The following is a 21818-nucleotide window of genomic DNA, read 5'->3' as shown; positions in this document are numbered from 1 at the left end:
AGTTCAAAACAATAAAATAAAGCATAGAGAAAAAATTATGATTATAAAGAGTAAAAAAAAAAAAAGACAGACAGTAATACAAACGTCTGTTTACTTAAAAGGGATAAAAAAGGTTAAACTAATTGAATACCAATACCAAGTACTTAATAATAACTGTTTTTGGTGCAGAGCCCCACATAAACATCAAAAGTGGACCTCAGGGTTTATAAATAAATAAATAAATAAATAAATAAATAATACAAGAAAAATACTGGATATGGGCCCTTTAATTGTTTTGTTGGAGCAGGGAGTTATATTATACATTGCAAGTGTCTCATAACTGTATTATGAAGCCAATATAACTGTAATATGGATTTTGTCCACCCCATTCAAGCCTAAAAGAAACGTGACAGGGTTTAAATCCATGTTATTATTTGTTTTAAGCTCAAACTGTTTGCATTGATGCCAAGTATTATTCAGTCATTAATATTAAGGTTTAACTAATGAAAATAATATCTCGTCACTGTCACCCAAAAACCTTTTTGACATATTTTAAATCTGGCAGTTGTTCTTCATATTGAATCTTTTTTGAAGTTTTATGATGAACGGACCAATAGAAACGCTCCAAGATGACTTCTAATAAAATCTTTTTACACTGACAGCAGCAATACAGATGTTATGTAGTTACTATAACTATGAAGGTCTAATCTACATTCAGGTCCTCAGACAGATGAAGAGGAACTGAATTCTCCACAGAGGAAACGTCCCTGAGATCAGTTCTGTCCAGCCTTCAGCTTCTCTGCCATGGTGTTGTCATGTTTGGAGCCCCCGAGGCAGGGTGGGCTCTTGGCCAGGCTGGGGTCGCTGCTCCACTGCTGAGGCGTCTTGGCCTGGATGGCGAGGGCATGGACGCAAGAACTCAGCTCCTCGCGCAGAGCCTCGTTGACCAGACGGTGCCGCTGCAGCAGAGAAAGGCCCTCAAAGCGAGGGCTGATCACCAGAACCCGGAAGTGTGACTCGGAGCCCCGTGGGACGGCGTGCATGTGGCTCTCGTTCAGCACCTCCAAGTGCTCCGGCTGGAGAGCCTGCGTGAGCTTGGTCCGAATGGCTGTCTCCACGGGGCGATTAGCGCCGGGCTCCATGCTCGGCCGAAAACGAGACAACTGTCTAGATAAGGCAAGCGTGAGAGAGGAGGAACGGATGCTGGACAACATCAGAAGGTCAGGAGTGAGAGGGCGGACAGGCCTGTGGAGATAAATACAACAGTCTTGATTCATGTTCACAAAGAACGAAAGGGCTTTTACCAAGAACATAAACAGGTGCTTTTTAATGGTCATTAATTCATGTGAGTGCTGGAGCTCAGCACAGCAAAACAGCATTGTGAGCACGGGAGCCCCTTCAGATAAATCTAGTGCTCGACGCTACCATTCAGATATGTACCCTACTGTAATATTTAAAGAAGGTCGATAAAACTATACTGGGTGTCCTACAGAACAGTACTGGTCTACTGGTTCACATTACAGGCCTGATTAATCAATGTGATTGAATCAATCTGATTAATCTGACCTTTTGCTCAGATCAGATTTGGCTGTTTTTGCAGTTTATTTTCATAAGTGTAACCATGTGTAAGCATGATCATGATGGTCATACTGGTCAAATAGTTTAGTAAAGCTTGTTGATCAGTTTGGTCAAGCTGGTCATACTGGTAGACCAGCATGCTCAGGCTGATCATGCCCGTCAACAAGCTTGGTCATACTGGTTGATTGGTTTAGTATAGGTTGTTGATCAGTTTGGTTAAGTTGGTCATACTGGTAGATCAGCACACTTAGGCTGATCATCCCAGTCAACAAGCTTGGTGATTGGTTTAGTACAGGTTGTCGATCCGTTTGGCCAGGCTGGTTGTGCTGGTCAACAAGGTTTAGCAAAGCCCATTGACCAGTTTAGAAAGTCAGCTGTTCATACTGGTAGACCCGCACACTCAGGCTGATCATCCCAGTCAACCAGCTTGGTCATACTGGTAGACCCACACACTCAGGCTGATCATCCCAGTCAACCAGCTTGGTCATACTGGTAGACCCACACACTCAGGCTGATCATCCCAGTCAACCAGCTTGGTCATACTGGTAGACCAAGCACACTCAGGCTGATCATCCCAGTCAACCAGCTTGGTCATACTGGTAGATCAGCACACTCAGGCTGATCATCCCAGTCAACCAGCTTGGTCATACTGGTAGACCCACACACTCAGGCTGATCATCCCAGTCGACCAGCTTGGTCATACTGGTAGACCCACACACTCAGGCTGATCATCCCAGTCGACCAGCTTGGTCATACTGGTAGACCAAGCACACACAGGCTGATCATCCCAGTCAACCAGCTTGGTCATACTGGTAGACCCACACACTCAGGCTGATCATCCCAGTCGACCAGCTTGGTCATACTGGTAGACCCACACACTCAGGCTGATCATCCCAGTCGACCAGCTTGGTCATACTGGTAGACCAAGCACACTCAGGCTGATCATCCCAGTCAACCAGCTTGGTCATACTGGTAGACCAGCACACTCAGGCTGATCATCCCAGTCGACCAGCTTGGTCATACTGGTAGACCCACACACTCAGGCTGATCATCCCAGTCGACCAGCTTGGTCATACTGGTAGACCAAGCACACTCAGGCTGATCATCCCAGTCAACCAGCTTGGTCATACTGGTAGACCAGCACACTCAGGCTGATCATCCCAGTCGACCAGCTTGGTCATACTGGTAGACCCACACACTCAGGCTGATCATCCCAGTCAACCAGCTTGGTCATACTGGTAGACCAGCACACTCAGGCTGATCATCCCAGTCAACCAGCTTGGTCATACTGGTAGACCCACACACTCAGGCTGATCATCCCAGTCAACCAGCTTGGTCATACTGGTAGACCCACACACTCAGGCTGATCATCCCAGTCAACCAGCTTGGTCATACTGGTAGACCCACACACTCAGGCTGATCATCCCAGTCAACCAGCTTGGTCATACTGGTAGACCAGCACACTCAGGCTGATCATCCCAGTCAACCACAACATGTTTAGCTAGGGGTCGGCTAGCTTCCATGCTAGCTAGCTAGCTACATGCCTGCCTGCCTTCCTGTCTGCTTTACCCCAACAGCTGCGAGTTAACAGTGATCTACTAGATAAACCACACTCCTCAATGCCTCAGTAAACCGGCTAAAAGCTCCACCAGCCTGTTTTACTCCATTATCTCACCTCACTTTAAACGAGCCTCGGCTCTTCCTCGCTGTAGAGCTGCGCTGCGCTGAGCTGAGCTGAGCTGAGCTGAGCACAGCACTGCCACCTGTTGGCGAAGGAGGGGATCGAGATGCTCTCAGAGTGGGCACCTCTTCACAAAGCTGGACTTCAAGGGTAAATAACTGCATGGACATGACCTACATATATATATATATATATATACACATTCTAGCTCTAGCTGGACAAAAGTATTGGGACACCTGCTTATTCATTGTTTCTTCAAGGGTATTAAAAAGAGTTGATCCTGATTGTGCTGGAGTAACTGTCTCTACTGTCCAGGGAAGAAGACAAAGCAACCATATTGACCATTAGTGTTGGACACAGATGGAGTTTGACCTCTTATCTGTGCAGTGAACACGTACATACACACACATTCCTGGAGCAGAGGTCTAACAGTGGCAGCTTGCCGAGCCCGGGAATCGAACCCACAACCCTGTGGGTTTAATAGTTGAGCCACCACAAGGCTTTCTGCTGGAGTTTGGAGGAGAACTGCTGTGAGGATTTGATCACATTCAGAGACAAGTGCGTTAGTGAGGTCAGGAACTCAACAACTCATTGTTTAACTGCATGGACATGAACTACATATATATACACATTCTAGCTCTAGCTGGACAAAAGTATTGGGACGCCTGCTTATTCATTGTTTCTTCAAGGGTATTAAAGAGAGTTGATCCTGATTGTGCTGGAGTAACTGTCTCTACCGTCCAGGGAAGAAGACAAAGCAACCATATTGACCATTAGTGTTGGACACAGATGGAGTTTGACCTCTTATCTGTGCAGTGAACACGTACATACACACACATTCCTGGAGCAGGGGTCTAACAGTTTGGAGGAGCATTGCTCACCATCACACCTCATCCTCCCCAACTCAACAACTCATTATTTTAGTTATACAGAATATCAAATTCACTGTACATCAACTGTGGTTGGGGATATTCCAACATACGGTTGTAGCGGTTGGTGTATGGTAGCAGACTAGTCAGACTAGGGTTCAGAGACGGGAATGTCGTAATTTGCAAATGTTGCTGTGCGAGGAGAGACTGTACGGCTGTAGAAGGGGGGCAAGACTTCCGGGAAGCTTCTGCTTCCAGCTAGGAGAGGATGATGGGGTACATTTACATTTAAGGCATTTAGCAGACGCTCCAAGAAAACCTCAGCTAGTTTAAATAGACTAATAATTCAAAGATCCTCTAATCTTAGACTCGACTAAACACAAGCCAGTAAGGTGACCATAGTACTCTGCTATTCACCCAAGTCCTCTCAGAAGAGGAGGGTCTTCAGTCTGCGTTTGAAGACAGCGAGCGTTGGACTCTGCTGTTTGGACACCCAGGGGAAGTTCATTCCACCACTTCAGTGCAGGACAGTAAAAAGTCTGGACGCTCGTCTTCCGTGGATCTTAAAGGATGGCGGGTCAAGCCGAGCCGTACTTGAAGCTGGAAGGGCTCTTGGTGCGGATCAGCTTTTGACCATCACCATCAAGCACAGAGGGGCTGGCTGGTCCGTTCTGGGCTTTGTAGGCCAGAGTCAGGGGTTTGAATCTGATGCGGCAGCAGCTACAGGAAGCCAGTGAAGAGAGAACACAGCAGTGGAGTGACATGGCTGGGTAGATGGTGGTAGGTCGTGAAAAAAGCACAATGGGTGGATTTAAAAAAACTATCTGAGTGTTTCTCGTTCCAGTTATCAGGCCTACTGGGAATCTTTTTTTTATCATGTCAATAACTACGAAGCCAGAGGTTTGATCTTCATGACATTTGTTTATTATCCATATGTAGGTTTTCATTCGCTGGAGAACAGGATCGGTTCACTGCACAGGTGCAGCGCAGGTCCCAGCATGACTGGGAAAATGAGAAGTCTCTCACGAACCTTTAATACAGAACCATTTTGGTGTAACATTGAAATAGTCTCCATGTTCAATGATAATGTCAACGTCGTTACGCCATTGTCATTCTCATGTACAAAAAAGAAACAGATCACAAAAATGAACAACATACGATAGTACTCTAGTTCTTGTGTTCAACAGTTTTTGTCTTTTTCACTTTTTTTTTATTGTTCCACATATTTATACTTTTACATACAAACAACTACAATCTCTACAGCACAGTACAATGATAAGGTGATAAACTCTGTCACATTGAAATTATGGCGATACATTGTAATTGACAAAAGCATCAAAAGACCTATGGGATATTTGTAGAATCATTGACATTGGCCTTTCAGATGTTTCTACATATATATATATATATAATATAATATATAATATATATATATCATTTTCTTTTAATCACTACACATCTCATTGCATGTGGCCTCTTTATTTTCAGTGTGCTTTCTTTTCCCAATAGAAATGGGGGTGGGGGGGTCTGGAAGGGGCGGAGCAAAGAAACCTGTCAGTCACTTATTGCTTTGATTTCTTTTTGCGCACACAGTTGACTGCTAATCATTGAAATACAAAACAAACAAACAAACAAAAAACAAAACCAATCAGTAAACACCCAGTAACAATCCAAACAGGCGAAGTTCACAAATTCCAGGACTGCTTTTTTTGTCTACCTACAAATAAGTCATAGCCTCACTGAGATCGTTTACTGTAGCTCAGCATGTTCACAGCGTACGACAGCGATATTGACATCCTTGTCTGTAGTTCAATGGACGGACCAAAGACAACACGGAGGAGATGCGACGCTTAAGAAAAAAGGACATGCTGTACAACCGCGGATGGGAACGGATATCGGCAAAAATTCACTTGGCAGTGATAGCCTGCTGAAGAACGGGGGCCTTCGGGGAATGCGGTGGGGTGTGCTTTCGTGAGCTCAAGGTGATCTTGCACTTGATCCTGATTCTCTGATGAATAAAAACTAGTGAATAAAACTACTGAGCTGCTAAAAGTGCCTAAAGGGAACTCTGCAAACGTAAAGTCCTTCAACTTTTACATGCACACATACAGTAGGGCTGTCACTCAGGTACAAAAATGAACAGATTGAAATTTACATTCTCAATTAATTGGGGTACATTGGGAGTGCATTAAGCACTGCTGTATCATTTAAAAATGACCATTAAAATTACTCCAAATGCGATTCATTGAAATACTGCTACCCGCAAATAAACACACATGTACAATTCTTGTATTGACCCCTAGAGCAAGCAGCAGAGCCTGACAGACATACCCATTTCCATGCATTTGTTCCCCACATAGCTTATATATATATATATATATATATATATATATATATAGTAGGCTTGTGCCCAATAACTGCCCAATCCTACTAAAAACTGTGCCTCCTAAAGCTTATGGTGGTTGGTGTGGAGCTACCACACCAAGTGGTAGGTCTGGGTGACTATGCTGTGGCCCCCCTCTGTAATACGAGTTTTACACTTTGAATAAGAGCGTCAGCTAAATGCCATAAATGTCACTGAAACAGCAGTAAACTGTATTTTAATGCACTAATTTTCCCACATGACCATAATGTAACTTTTAATCATGCTGGATGATGTGATCTCCTACATCCGAAAAGCATCAGGCTAAACCCGGCCTTTTTTGGTTTGTACCACCGTGAAGAATTCCGTCCAAACTTTGTAGTCGATTAAGGATGAATGTATCACAATTAGCATCAAAATAACTGTGAGATTACTCGACCCTGATCGGCAGTGACAGCTCTACACACTTTGACACTCTGCCATCATCATGAGCACTGGAAAGTTGAAGGATTTCCTTGTTTGAAGGTCCTTTTAGGAACTCCAGCAGCTTCTGAAACGCAGGTGTTGCTCTGTTTCAATTGTAACTGAGTAAAATATTGTGCGTCTACAGTTCGGGTCCCACACGAGCGACGGCGCTCTCGTTTTTTTGCCTGTGTTATCACTGCACTCTGGACACTGCTCAGTCCTTCTCATATCCTACTAGCTGCTTTGCTGCTTTTAGCAAGTTTGAGCTGAAGTAGTGGCAGTGACCTCCACCGACCGTCCACAGCCCACATAAAAAGATTGTCACTGATGGTGAAGAAGTGGAGGCAGGTCTTAGGGCGATTTGTACTGGGATCCCTTAAAGCCTGATTTGCTGAAGGCATGGTTTTTGCTAGAGCACAGTGAAGCCCAACAGACCTGACTGTAGGACACTGAGATTAGGCTGCGGCTGATTGAAAAGTCAGATTGTGCTTAAAATCGATCGCGGAACTACTTTGGTAACAAATCGTAGTGTTTCTACACTGCAAAACATTTCATCTTGAAAAGTAAAATCACCTGAAATCTAGTTGTTTTTAACTTGCCAACATTGTCTGAGAGATAGAGGGCAAATGAAGGGCCTTCATATCCACCCAGAGAGAGTGAGGCCAGTTGTGCTCTCTTGGACTTACGGATGGCTGTGGCATCCCTGTAGACGCTTAGACAGCTGCGCCACTTGGAGCCTATTTCTTATCGTGGGATTGTTGTAGGAATATTCTAAGATTATTTAACACATGCTAAGACCTTTTAAAATCAGTGCTCTACTAGCAGACAATTGTAAAACAGGAACAGCATTTTTTTTTCCTACAACGAGCCAAAAAACATCAAGATACAATGTCTTAAATTAAGTAAAAACATCTAGAAAGAAGTTCCGTAATCTCATAACCAGACTGACGATGTTTTTACTTTTTCTTGTTTCATGTTTTGCAGTGTAAGCTAATTAAACTCGAGGACCAACTTACTGCAGTGTCTATTTTTCACCCGAGTACGTCCAGAATATGGCTGCTATCCTACAAAATGGCAGTAAAAAGGAGTGACACCTCTGCATTTTCGCTGTGATTAGCACTATCTGCAAAGAGAAGCATCTGAGACTGGAAATCTGGTTGGCTTGATTATTATTATTATTATTATCTTATTTATTAAGATTTTTTTTGCTAGACGTATCTGACAGTTAACAGAAGGCAGTCATCAGTAGTACGTTAGATAAGAGGAATTGTATGGACCGAATGATCAAGTTCCATCTATGTCGAAGTAAACATAAACCACCAGACCAAACTACCAAAAGAAACAAACAAACAAAAAAAAAAGTAACATAAAACGCCATTTGGGCAAAATTCAGTTCTTCAGCTCTTTGTTTTTGTGCTGGCTTTCTTCTACGCCCCCAATTTCAATTCAGTTCATACTGCCATCAAATTTCTAGGGTCATTTTAACGTCCAGCATTTTTTCTCTGTTTTATTGTTTTTTTTGTACATGAACCAGACTCTCGTTCAGATTTTCGACTGTAGTAGTGATGAGAACGTCACGTCAAACAACAATACAGCAAGAAGTTTTACCCTGCATGTGGCACAACCTGTTTTCTACAGACATCCAAAGTAAAAAAGACTATAAAATCAAACTCTCGCAACCATAGAAATAAATACATACAAATATTCTGTGGAACACCTCAACGTTTCACATGCAAGCACACACACACACACACACACACACACACACATACATACATACATATCTACGGGTACCTCTTTCTTTGTCATTGTAAGAACGGAAAAGAACGTATGGACGAAACACATCGCGCATGGATTGCATTTGTGTTTGACTCGTTTCCGTCAGGTCTCTGAATATTTGCTTTTGTTCAAAATAAAAGTACCTTAAACCAATATATATATATATATATATATATATATATATATATATATATATATATATATATACAGACATCAAGTAGAACCTATCTAAGACATTATGGTACTAGATTTCAACATCTGAAACGGAGAGATAATTTCATCTATTCAGAGTTTTGCCCTATATATTTATATATTTAACATTAGCTACAGTGTTTAAACAGACAGACCCAACTGTATATTTATATTCAGTACATAATTTACATCATTTTTCAAAATAAAACCTATTGGTTTTTTGATAGTCTCATCAAACCGTCTTGTGCTTGATTTGCTTTTTTTTTTTTTGCCCCTCTCAAGTTTTCGAATGTGAGTTTTTCATCACTGCTTTTTCCGCACGGCCCTCGTGAGTAAATATCGACGAGATGCTGTGCACATTCAAAGAAAACACGAGGATGGATTGAGGGACCTGTTATGAAACACATACGTGGATATACAGTAAGTAATGATAATAAGGGCTTTCGTCATCTCATCATGGTCGGTTTGGAATGGGACATGCATGCCCATACAAAAAAGTCATCTACTGAAAATATACTACAATATATTCTATTTATATTTTGGAATATATCGCCAACATATAACCATGTATCCCCATTCATTTATTTTCCGAAGGGGCCAACATCTTAATATGTGACATATTTTACATCATCTCAGAAACCACAGGTGGGCAGAGTATGGGGATAGGCAGCACTCGTGTATACTATCGTAAACCATGTTCTCATTACAACACTTTCAATAAAGCTACTTCACTCTCTTTCTCTCGCGGCGTACGACGACTCTCTACGTCTTGGGTTCCTTCCCGGTTCCTCTCCTAAAACCTGGGTTACAGTGCGCTCATGATATTACGATCCGACTCTACCATGACCTCCCGACCTCGAAAACAAACGGGCGTGATCTGAAAGTGAAGAGTGTTGGCGGGGGACGAGCTCCGTCGCGCGCAGCTATCCACAAGTTCACGTCGGTTTCTTTAGGATACCGTGAGCGGAAAATAACAACAACAACCAGCACCAGCACCACACTAGAGCAAAGAACACTCGAAACACTGTCCGTGCAGAAAAAAATACAACCCCAACGACAACACCCATCACTCTCACCCATGATTTCCTACGACAGAATGGCTTGGACTAAGATTAAAGGGAGAAGTCAAACTCATCACAGGCCGGTTCTCACGTAGAAACTACAAATAAACCTTGGAATGTGTCAAAAATGGCAGTTGTTCAACACACACACATACGCACATTTTGACAAATACACACACACACAGCCTTTGTTTTCCCTGTATGGATGCTAACAGATAAGGACGGGATCAGACCTCGGAGTGTAGCCCAGGATTCGAACCCGACATCCTTAAAACCGTGCCACTCGACGGTACAGACAAATAAAAGTAAGTGTGAATTTGAACCCTACTGTATCTGACGAGAGGAACTTGCACAAGACTGGTTTGAACAATGGATGGCTTTTCTGCGGCGAGATTAATCTCCCGACTTCATGACCTCAAAGGGGAAAATGACCGGTACTACAATCTGACCTGTGTTTGCTAAGAACTGTCGCTGTTTGCTGCCGGAAAACGACGGAAATCGCTCAGTAAAAGTTCGACACAGAGAAGGAAAGGGCTATGGAACAACATCTAGAACTGATCTCCTGTAATGAGAGGATAAAAAAATGGTAGATTTTTGTGTGGTATTCTCCGCTGCTCGCAGCGTGGCTCACTCAATGGGGTTTTGGGAAACACTTCCTATTCAACGTCGCCACCTGCTGGCAGGGAGGCTGCACTATTGAAGCACCTGCCCCCGTGTCTCCGGAAGCTTCAGCGCCAGGAAGCTGCCGGCCGCCAGCGCCCCCGAGGCGAAGAGAATGGGCACCGCTTTGGTGATGCCCACGAAGGACTGGAAGATGCTGATTCCCAGCACAGCAGCTAGCTTACACAGGGCGTTCAGAAAGCCGAAGGCCGTGGTTCTGCGGAGAGAGAGAATGAGGTAATAAGTCAGGCAGGTGATTAAACTTTACACTGTAATTCCCCCCCTTAACCAAAATGCAGTCCATCAGCCAAGACCTGTGCCTCAAATTTGCTTGCTTGCACTGGAGCTATGAGGCTAATGTATAGTGCTAATTAAATGTTGAGTGGCTTTACATCTTCACCCAAAACCCAATGGTGAGACAAGATATTCAACACCCAACCCCCTTGTGTGAAAAAGTGATTGCCTCCTAGCTTTCACGAGCTGATTACACCTCTCCATAGCAGCAAACCCTGCAACCAAAACGCTTTCTGTACTTGTTAATTAGTGTCCCACTTCGCCTCACAGAACTACTTCAGCTCAGTAACATTCGAATGCCTTGGATCAGGAATTATGTGTTCCAGGCCCCACCACAACATTTTAATGGGGTTTAGGTCAGCAGTTTGTCAAGACCATTCTAAAAGCTGATCTTTTGTATCTTTAACGATTGTGAGGTAGACTTGGTTGTGGGTTTGGATCATCATCTTGTTGTATGAGACAACTGCGCTTCAGCTCATTGACAGATCTCCTGACATTGTCTGATAAAGGTCTTGATGCAGCAAAGCATCCCCAAACCATCACTCTACCTCCACCGTGCTTCACAGTATGAGGTTCTGACTGGAGGGGACGCACTGTGCAGTGGCAATGAAGGGCCAGAGTGAGAGCACCAATGTATAGTCTATATAGTCTGTATAAGTATAGTGTGTATATAGTGTGTGTATAGGGTATACAGTGCATTACAAAAGTGAGTACACCCCTCACATTTCTGCAGATATTTAAGTATATCTTTTCATGGGACAACACTGACAAAATGACACTTTGACACAATGAAAAGTGGTCTGTGTGCAGCTTATATAACAGTGTAAATTTATTCTTCCCTCAAAATAACTCAATACACAGCCAATAATGTCTAAACCACCGGCAACGAAAGTGAGTACACCCCTTAGTGAAAGTTCCAGAAGTGTCAATATTTTGTGTGGCCACCATTATTTTCCAGAACTGCCTTAACTCTCCTGGGCATGGAGTTTACCAGAGCTTCACAGGTTGCCACTGGAATGCTTTTCCACTCCTCCATGACAACATCACGGAGCTGGCGGATATTCGAGACTTTGCGCTCCTCCACCTTCCACTTGAGGATGCCCCAAAGATGTTCTATGTTCTGCAGTGTTTCTGCAGAAATGTGAGGGGTGTACTCACTTTTGTGATACACTGTATATGGTATGTATAGTGTGTGTATACTGTATGTATAGTGTATGCACAGTGTGTGTATATGTATAGTGTGTTTAAGTTGTATGTATAGGGTATGTATAGTGTGTGTGTATATGTATAGTGTGCTTATAGTGTATGTATAGGGTATGTATAGTGTGTGTATATGTATAGTGTGTTTATAGTATATGTATAGTGTTTGAGTATATGTATAGTGTGTGTATATGTACAGTGTGTTTATAGTATATGTATAGTGTGTTTATAGTGTATGTATAGGGTATGTATAGTGTGTGTATATGTATAGTGTGTTTATAGTATATGTATAGTGTTTGAGTATATGTATAGTGTGTGTATATGTACAGTGTGTTTATAGTATATGTATAGTGTGTTTATAGTGTATGTATAGGGTATGTATAGTTTGTGTATATGTATAGTGTGTTTATAGTATATGTATAGTGTGTGTGTATATGTATAGTGTGTGTGTATATGTATAGTGTGTGTATATGTACAGTGTGTTTATAGTATATGTATAGTGTGTTTATAGTGTATGTATAGGGTATGTATAGTTTGTGTATATGTATAGTGTGTTTATAGTATATGTATAGTGTGTGTGTATATGTATAGTGTGTGTGTATATGTATAGTGTGTTTATAGTGTATGTATAGGGTATGTATAGTGTGTGTATATGTATAGTGAGTTTATAGTGTATGTATAGGTTATGTATGGTGTGTGTATATGTATAGTGTTTTTATAGTGTATGTATAGTGTGTGTATATGTATAGTGCGTACAGTGTATGTAAAGTGTGTGTATAGTGTATGTACAGTGTATGTATAGTGTATGTATAGTGTGTGTATAGTGTAAGTTAATGTGTATATATTCAGCATTTTTAATATACTTGCGTTTTTACTACAGTGAGGGACGATGCACCTAAGATTTTCACTCACCTTTACACCTGTGTTTATATGTTTATATGAAGTGACAATAAACCTGATTTTATTAGATTTGATTAAAAGAATAAACAGTTAATGGTGGAAACATAAATGCAGAGTGTTATAGGCCAAATAGTCCCTTTATTTTATTTAGATTTACAACTATTTTACCATTATCAAGCTGACACTTAAAACTTACTTTATCTGACTTGGCAAGCTGTGTGTACATCCCAACCAGATCAAAACTGAACTGATGTTGTCCACTGACCTCTGATTCATACACACATTTTGAAAGATCGGTGAAGTTTCCCCACAGCTCCGTGTGGACTGAGGCAGGTATGCTGATGTAGACATGCAGGTTAACATGGTGCAGCTCCAGGGCATTGAAACACGTCTTCGCTGACTACATATAGCATGAACAGAAACCCTGTGCAGCCTCAGTCTGTGCAAATCACCTCTTCCTGAATCACATATTACTAAATAAATACAGCCTGACCCAACTATGCTGAAGACTTGACCACATGGGGGTGCTGTGTGGCACAGAAGGTAAAAAACCCTGTGGCAAGCACCATGGTTACTGCACATCTTCCCACAAATAATGCGTAGTACTCAGTGCCAAGCCAGCTGGGATTTCAGACATTTTGAAAGAGAGGTTTTTTTCAGATATTCATGATGATGATGATGCGCCTGAGCTGCAGAGAGGAGGTGGCACTGCAGTGGTTGTGCAGCTATTGCACTTAAAAGCAGTGAAAACGCTTCACATGCTCTTTACTTTTATCACATTATTAAGGTTAATTATTTTTAACCTTAAACAATGTTTAGGTTAGATTTGTGTTTTAATAGGGAGCAATCTGGAGTACCTCTTATCAGACGGGTACAGTTCTACCGTCAGTACGTCCAAGGCGTTCCACGACGCAATGCTGATGCCTCCAAAGAGACAGAGGAGGGCAATCATGGCCGACTCACTGTTCCCAAACGACAGGAAGAAACAGCTGACACAGGAGATCACACTGGAACCGGCTGCAGGGGAGAAAACAGGAGTGTAAAAAACAGTGACTGCAGGACATGACCACACGACTAGGTCCCATTAGTGCTTTGCACCCATTTCCATGTCCTTATGAGCTCAGGTAAGCATATACAGTAGGCAAAACACACAAATGTCGAAAGGAAGGGTCCAGTGTTGTGGGTCTAAATACTTCTGTATTCAAAGCAATGTCAAAGTCTAAAATATAGGAACAAGTGGTTATAACCTTCCGTTACTCATAAGCTATATATTAGCTCATACGCTGGCTCCAATGATGACAGGCAGACACGACCAGTCAGACTGACAGCATTTTGGGCAGTAGAGTCGCATGGGCATGGCGAGGACAATAATTAAGTAGTAACTGTAACAAGATTTTTGTTAAGACAAAACTAATCTTAAAAATTAAACAGATCTTAAAAACTATAGAGAAAAATAGATGTATAAAAAATCTTAAATGCATTTCACTGTAAAATTAAGAAGTTCTCACATAGTCTTTTAATGCAATCTTAATGTGTTCTTATGTAGTTCTTATGTAGCTGCTTGTAGCAAAGCCTTACCAGCTGTATTTTACAGCTCATTATAATCTACACAAGACCCTAATATTATATCTAATATTTCATTATTTAGTTAAATTTACATTCATTGTTCTTAGGAAAGAAATATAAAGATTTATGAAGAATAACAATTTATTCTGACTGTTTCTTGTGTATGAATTTTTACATTTGATATAACAGCTTTAAAATCATGTTTATGCTCCACTGACATCAAAATGAGAGAGAACAGTGCTTCTCTTGTTGCCACCTTGGTGAAGCAGGTAGGAAATGCTTGTAAGAACTGTGCAATGCTGTGTAACTCGAGTCATATTAGTGTACAATCCTATAGTAGTACTCTACCACCTCAGTCCACATGCTTCTCTCACTTCCAGTCCTGGTTCTGTATCTCTTAGCTTGTCCAGAAATGCATGTGTAAAGCATGTCCTTCTTGTGGGATGGCTTAAAGCACGGATTACAGTCACTGACTGTAGGGGGTTTTCCTACAAACCCACTATGTCAAATTTCCATCACTGATCTGTTGCATTCATGGCTGACCAGTCACAGAGCTTTCTTACCCAGCATCCTCAGGCGTCCAATCTTGTCCATGAGCAGAGCAGACACGATGTTCCCAGGCAGGACTGCCAGTGTGCCCAGAAAACTGACAAAGTAGATCATGTAGGCGTTGTTCTCGTCACTGAAGTCCAGCAAGCAGCCCTCTTTGTTATGCAGGAAGGTGCTGTTGATGAGGCGACTGTTGATCAGCCTGTACTTAAACAGATCTGAAAAGAGGAAGAAACGCAGCTAATTAAACCAACACCAAACAGAAATGCCGGACACTTAATGTCTGCCTGTGTGCACCTGGAGCAGATGTGAATTCAGTTCAATGCAGACTGTAAAAATGCATATTTGCACTTGAATAGCATGTAATACAAAAGCATCTCAGTGAGAGAAGCTTCATTTACTGCTGTTAGAAACAGAGAATAAAGTCCACCAGCTTTTGCTGCTTCAGAATAGAGTTTAAGGCAAGAGGCCAAGAAACATATGAGAGTATACTAGTCCAAAGTATCTATCTAAAAGGGCCCTTGAAGGCTGTTTAGATTGACGCAGAGGCAACAGATTTTGCTCATGCCTTAAGAATCAGAATTGTGGCCTTTGTTGCTAGGATACCTGAAACCGTTTCAGTGTATTTCATATGTCCGCTGAATGAGGTCATTTTGACTGATGGCAAATGCATCAGTCGACAGTCCTCTATTTAAGGATTATGGATGAGAGAGACTGGGCTCAGCTTCTATCTGCCTTACACAATTGACTATGCCAGTCCTGCCCTCTAATGCAAAGCTACATTCAATAAGCACTGTCACCTCAGTACACAGCCCCAGTCGGTCTTTTCTAGTGTTTCTGCCTTTAAAAATATTTAAATAATTGTCTTTGCAATCACTGGAAGGTTGCAAGTTTAATCCCAGGCGATGCCATAGCCAGCTGTGGCTGGAGGTATAGGAGTGCCCAACAGACCTTATAGCATTTCATCAATTTCCAATGATGTAATAATCCCAGAAATGACTTTTGGATTTTTGAACCCAATAATGTAATGGGATATCACCAATGATCCACCAGAAAATGTAATAAATAATGTAATAAGAAATTACAAATGATTAATCTAAGAGTAATAAAGTAATAAAACCTCAATAATGTAAAATAGTATTAGACATAATCAACCTAGAAATATAATAAACTCCCAATAATGCAATTAGGTAGTACAAATGATCAACCTGAAAATAACCCAATAATGGAAAAAGGTATTATAAATGATCTAATGTAATAAAACCCAATAATTAAATATTATAAAAAATATACTGTAATAAAACCCAATAATTCAATATATTATGAATAATCTAATGTAATAAAACCCAATAATGGAAAAAGATATTGAAAATGATTCAATGTAATAAACCCAATAAAAGAATATTATAAATGATATAATGTAATAAAACACAATATTGGAATAAGGTATTGTAAATGATCTAATGTAAGAAAACCCAAATATTTAATATTATAAATAATCAACTGTAATAAAACCCAATAATGGAATAAGATAACATAAACTGTTTAATGCAATAAAACACAATAACTGAATATTATAAATGATCTAATGTAATGTAATATTACTCTATCGCCTCAGCCCACATGCTTCTTACACTGTCAGTGATGGTTCTGTATCTCTCAGGTTGTCCAGAAATGCATGAGTCAAGTGTGTCCTTTAGGTGTGTCTCAAATCCAAATTCCACTTCCCGACTGTAGAGGGAGCAAGAAATGCCAATTCTCGCATAATACTGCTTAAATATCACTAAAAGACACCTACTTTAACAGAAAGGGGCCATTTGACTAATATGCAGACAGCTAATTATCAATTATGAAAGACACCATGCCTATATCTCGCTGTGAAGCCAGCCAACTGCCTCTTTTCTAACTGTCGCTAATGTCACTGGATAGCTCAACGTCACTGGATAGCTTAACACGCTTGAAGGAGATCACTAACTGCTGCTCTCTGAGACTCCCAGACACAGATGGCTGTGGCATCACTGGCGATGGCCACTTGGGAGCCCCTGCTGATCAACACTGAACAAAACCTCTGGTCTGTTTCTGGTCTAAATGCTGTCCAGACTCACGCTCATCTTTAACCGTAGTTGACAAACATTGCAAGCACTGCAAGAAAGCATGTGTACATGGATGTCTGCTCTGTTGTCTGTGGGCGGAGCGTCTGAGGCTGAGAATACCACTGCCATTGAGAACAGATGGAGGGCAGGAGGACTGCCAAGAAAGCCATCCTGTTCTCACCTGTGTTGTAGAAGAGGGTGGCAATGAAGGTGCAGTTTTTGAAGAAGGTGTTGGTGGAGGTGATGTCCTCAAAGTAGCACTCTTCAAAGAGAGAGTCCTCGAACACCATAGACTTCATCTTCAGGTTCAAAAACCTTTAGAAAAAAGGAGAAAGGAAAAAGCTCAGCTCAATAAAACATATATTAGTCACATGACATGGCTACTAGTTCATAAAGTAAAAAAGCTGGCTAATGGGCAGAGAGTATTATATTATAATATAATAGGTAATATTATTCGAACACTGTGTTGCTCAGTTCTGCCAAGTTATCTGAAGACAGTCAGTCTTTATACAGAATAAGTGTTAACACCTGCTGTGTTCATTAGGGAACATTCAGCAACTGTGAGGTAAATACTGGAGACCATTATCTGGAGAATGGGCACTTAATGGTAATGGGAGCAGTTAATGCTCTCAATGGTCAGAACAGTGGACCTCATTTAGCAATACCAATATGTTCCTAAACATGATCTTCAATTTGCCTTTGAGAAAAGTCCTTCCAGAAAGTCTAAGACACATTGCAATGCTCATTGCTATCTTACACCCCACCAACAGTCTGCAGGGTGGGCCATTTATATGGATACACCTAAATAAAATGGGAATGGTTGGTGATATTAACTTCCTGTTTGTGGCACATTAGTATATGGAAGATACGAGATGTGCAGCACCTGAAGCTAGGGATACTGGAAGCCTGTGCTAGTATTTCTTCTGCGGTGTTTCCATCAGTGTGTGAAGAGTGGGAGAAGAGGGTTGCATTGACAATCCAACACAATGGGCAGCACTTTAAACACATTTTATAAGTGGTCAGAAACTTTTAAATAAGAATAAAGTTACGGTTAAAACCAAGCACACCATTGTTTTTCTTGTGAAATTCTCAAAAAATTTGATGTCACATGACCCTCTTCCCATTGAAAGAACTAAAGTTGGATCCAAAATGGCCGACTTCAAAATGGCCAGCATGGTCACCACCCATCTTGAAAAGTTTTCCCCCTCCCATATACTAATGTGCCACAAACAGGAAGTTAATATCACCAACCATTCCCATTTTATTTAGGTGTATCCATATAAATGGCCCACCCTGTATTTTTACACCTTCCATCTGCATCGTTTAACTTGTGAATATACCTATGCTGATTTACGTTTACATTTACGTCATTTAGCTGAAGCTCTTATCCAGAGCGACTTACAAGGTTACTGGTATTACAGAGGTGGACCAACGCAGTGTTAGGAGTCTTGCCCAAGGACTCTTTTTGGTGTAGCGCAGTGTAGTCACCCAGACTCAAACCCCAGTCTCCCACATGGTGTGGCAGCTCAGTGGCAGGTACTGGTGTTATTTGTTGCGCCACACCAACCACGCTGATGGGCGTGGTGGTCTCGAAAAGAGGCGTGTTTAGGTCAATTTCTGGCGTATTGCTGCTTTCTCAGCAACGGAAAACACAGGTGAGCCACTAACTGAAAACAGCCTAGGCAGACGTTAAGAGTCAGGCGTTCGTTGCTATCTTGGCAGTGAATTGTCAACACAGGCGTGTGCAGCCCAATGCTCGTACACCCCCATTTTGTGCCATTAAGATAGCAATCCACCAGTCAGACCGCACCTGCCTCTTAAAGGGAATGGCGAGTGACATGCTGATTGGTTTATGGCACATTACACGCAAAGAACACACCCATGAATAATTAAGAGACTTAGTACATGCCTTTTATGCATTTCGAGTCATGCAAGACGCACGTTTCACGTCGTTACAGTAGCAAAGACACACCGACACGCCCTTAATCAAGCTGTGTGGTGTGCGGTTGGTGGATCGGCTAAAGATAGCTGACCTAGGGCCCTTGGTCAGATTAATATTGTGTCCTTGTAGGCCGAACAACACTGGTGAATGTCAGGATCTTTGTGAAAACTGCATAAGAAGTTTCTTCTTAGGACCGGTTGGTGAATGAGGGCCAGTGTCTTTAGAACAAGAACACTAAAAAAACAACAGGCCACGTGGTTCATCACAGGGGCCCGACACACTTGAAGTGCTTACTTGTTGTTGAAGTACTCTCCTTGGCGATGGATCTGGTTCTCCAGGGTGAAGTTAAAGGTCACGTGTTCCACTTTCTCCTTGATGAAGACTTTGGTGCGTGAAGAGTATTCCTGCTTCTGCAGGTACTTGATCATGTCAGGGAACCACACAGTCAGGCCGTAGTAGCTACAGGGGAGAGATCGGGGAGCCATGAGACAGCTCATTAAACACTAATAATCCAGTAATTACTCCAGTATCGTTTTCATAGAGATGCAAAGATTCATTGGAGCCAGGACAGCCAGTGCTAATCCTCAGAGTTATATAAAAAAAGAAAAAAAGCACAGAAAAAGGAAAAGAAAAAGGAAAGCGAACCAGGCTGAAAGTTAGCAGTGCATGAAAAAAACACTAATTAGCATGATCTCATTTGTATGATGTGAACTGAGCCTGAGCTCATGTTTTTAACGCCTATATTAGAACAGACCTACAGAAATGAAGAAATCATGTTGATCCAACATGTCAAAGTTTTCTCCCCAATTCTGTCATTTCTATTTCCCACCTATTAGCTTATTGTTCCTCATGGAATAATTCATTTAAACTCAAATAACTCAAATGTGGGATCACTTAGGCTGATTAAACTAAGCACATTCAAAAATTCACACTCATTTGAGTAAGATCAACATTCAGGCGTATTTTGAGTTAAGATGAAGTTATTCAGACTGACTGAGAGAACTGAGCTGTATCAGTGAAATATGGTGACCTTTAGGGTGTACTTTATGTTTGGGCAGTGCAACCATGATGAGTAAAACTCACACCTTCTCACTGGCTCCTGACAGGGGTGGGCAATTCCAGTCCTGGAGGGCCGTATTCCTGCACAGTTTAGTGCTTTTTCTGCTCGAGCTCACCTGATTCAACTCACCTGTTAACTGCCAGGCCCTGTTTGAGCAAAGAAATAAGTTGCCCACCCCTGATCTATTTGCATACTGGATGTGTCTTTCCCCCCTCGCTCACCATGAGTATGCAGTCGTTTCCCCCAGGCTACTGCCTCTTGTTAGCAATATATATTTTTTCTGTAAAACTAGCGAGTCCCAAGCACTCCTATTATGGTTAAAGATTGAAATGTTCTCATTCTGTGTGCTTATACTGGGTATTTACAGTGGCATGCAAAAGATTCAGCACCCCTGGTCAAAATATCTGTTACTCTATATGGGCAAAAGTATAGGGACACCTGCTCATTCATTGTATCTTTTGACATCAAGGATATGCAAAAAAGAGTTTCTCCTGATTTTGTTGGAGTTCCTGTCTCTACTGCCCAGGGAAGAAGGCTTTCTACTAGATTTTGGAGGAGCACTGCTGTGAGGATTTAATTGCATTCGTTCCACTGCTCCACAGCTCAATGCTTTATACCCCTCATGCTCACACATGGCATTAGGAAGCATGGTGCCAATAGGTTCAAGTTTATCTGCTCTAGAGAGTCCTATTCTATTGGCAATACTGCTCTTCTACAGTTTATGCCTTTTGGAGATATGCCTTTCTTAATCTCCTACACAGCCATTCAACAGATATTGTGACCGGAGAGTTGCACGCCACTGTACGCAGAAATGTAGAAAGCCTCTCCAACTGTGTGTCAGAATTCCAAGCTGTCTGCTTCCGAACATGCCTAATTTCACGCAAAACATACAGAGCCTTTACCTGAATGACATGGAGAACCACACAGCCATCATCATGTAGGTGACACGACGGTACTCAGGACTGAAAACGGTCAGGAAGTTGCTCCACACCTGCGAGGGACCAATGACAGGGAAAAGATTAGCGCCAGGAGGACAAAACTCTTAAATTTGAGTCAAATCCCCCAGTAGTTTGTGCTTGCTTCAGCCATTTTCTTTTAGATGTCAGTGTGATTTACTGTCAGGAAACCAGCAAGTCAATGTGAGATCACTTACAATTCAATCCAGTTTTAGAATAATGTTCATTTAAGGAATACCCTTAGCTACTTTAGCTATAGGCCATGTGATGAGACCAGATGTCATGTGTTTACTAGGCATGGAATCAGTCCAGTTGACTCCAGGCCTGGCTAATCTGATATCTACAACTGTATGTAGAACTGATGTACCTGATGAAAGAGATTGGTGAGCTTGATCCTCCAGCGCAGGTGCCAGGCTGTGGTGTCACCTCCCATATCCACCAGCTCATCCATCTGCTTCACTGTCTTAATAGTGGTCACCTAGGGATTCAGCAGTTTATCAGTATTCACAAACATGCATGTACTTCAGCTTCAACTGTGGCAATAAGAGCTACCTGTAGGTCCCCTGATGACATTTTAGGATTGTTGGAGACTTTTTTACACTTATCTTGAGGTCTGATCTTGGGCTGAACAT

The 21818-nt window shown here is 41.8% G+C and overlaps 2 protein-coding genes across 3 annotated transcripts in view; both read right to left on the bottom strand.

Moving 5' to 3' along the window:
* Window positions 1–248: 248 nt before the first annotated feature.
* bola1 (bolA family member 1) lies at window positions 249–18227 on the bottom strand. Of its 2 annotated transcripts, none has more exons than XM_072692384.1 (2): window positions 18223–18227; window positions 249–1226 (listed from the first exon to the last, which is right to left on the bottom strand). In XM_072692384.1, the coding sequence occupies exon 2, from the start codon at window positions 1191–1193 to the stop codon at window positions 753–755; it is 441 nt and encodes a 146-aa protein (XP_072548485.1). In that variant the 5' UTR covers window positions 1194–1226; window positions 18223–18227; the 3' UTR covers window positions 249–752. The 2 variants fall into 2 exon arrangements, with proteins under 2 accessions (XP_072548485.1, XP_072548484.1); XM_072692383.1 differs by lacking the exon at window positions 18223–18227 and adding an exon at window positions 3233–3299 and having other exon boundaries at window positions 249–1224.
* The window catches only part of sv2a (synaptic vesicle glycoprotein 2A), a 67035-nt gene continuing 50225 nt past the window's right edge, over window positions 5009–21818 (bottom strand). The window contains exons 7-13 of the mRNA XM_072692382.1: window positions 21554–21664; window positions 21133–21221; window positions 19465–19629; window positions 17410–17543; window positions 15150–15353; window positions 13878–14037; window positions 5009–10843 (exon numbers count right to left, since the gene is read on the bottom strand). Of these exons, the coding sequence (XP_072548483.1) occupies window positions 10660–10843; window positions 13878–14037; window positions 15150–15353; window positions 17410–17543; window positions 19465–19629; window positions 21133–21221; window positions 21554–21664 (1047 nt within the window). The 3' untranslated portion in view covers window positions 5009–10659. The remainder of the gene's footprint in view (window positions 10844–13877; window positions 14038–15149; window positions 15354–17409; window positions 17544–19464; window positions 19630–21132; window positions 21222–21553; window positions 21665–21818) is intronic.

The sequence above is a fragment of the Salminus brasiliensis genome, chromosome 1, assembly GCF_030463535.1.
Source record: "Salminus brasiliensis chromosome 1, fSalBra1.hap2, whole genome shotgun sequence".
Taxonomy (NCBI): domain Eukaryota; kingdom Metazoa; phylum Chordata; class Actinopteri; order Characiformes; family Bryconidae; genus Salminus; species Salminus brasiliensis.
The sequence above is the reverse complement of the archived record's forward strand: the minus strand, read 5'-3'. Positions and strand labels throughout refer to the sequence as shown.

Coding starts and splice junctions, on each gene's coding strand:
- bola1 (XM_072692384.1), bottom strand. CDS start 1,193: ATGTTGTCCAGCATCCGTTCCTCCTCTCTCACGCTTGCCTTATCTAGA.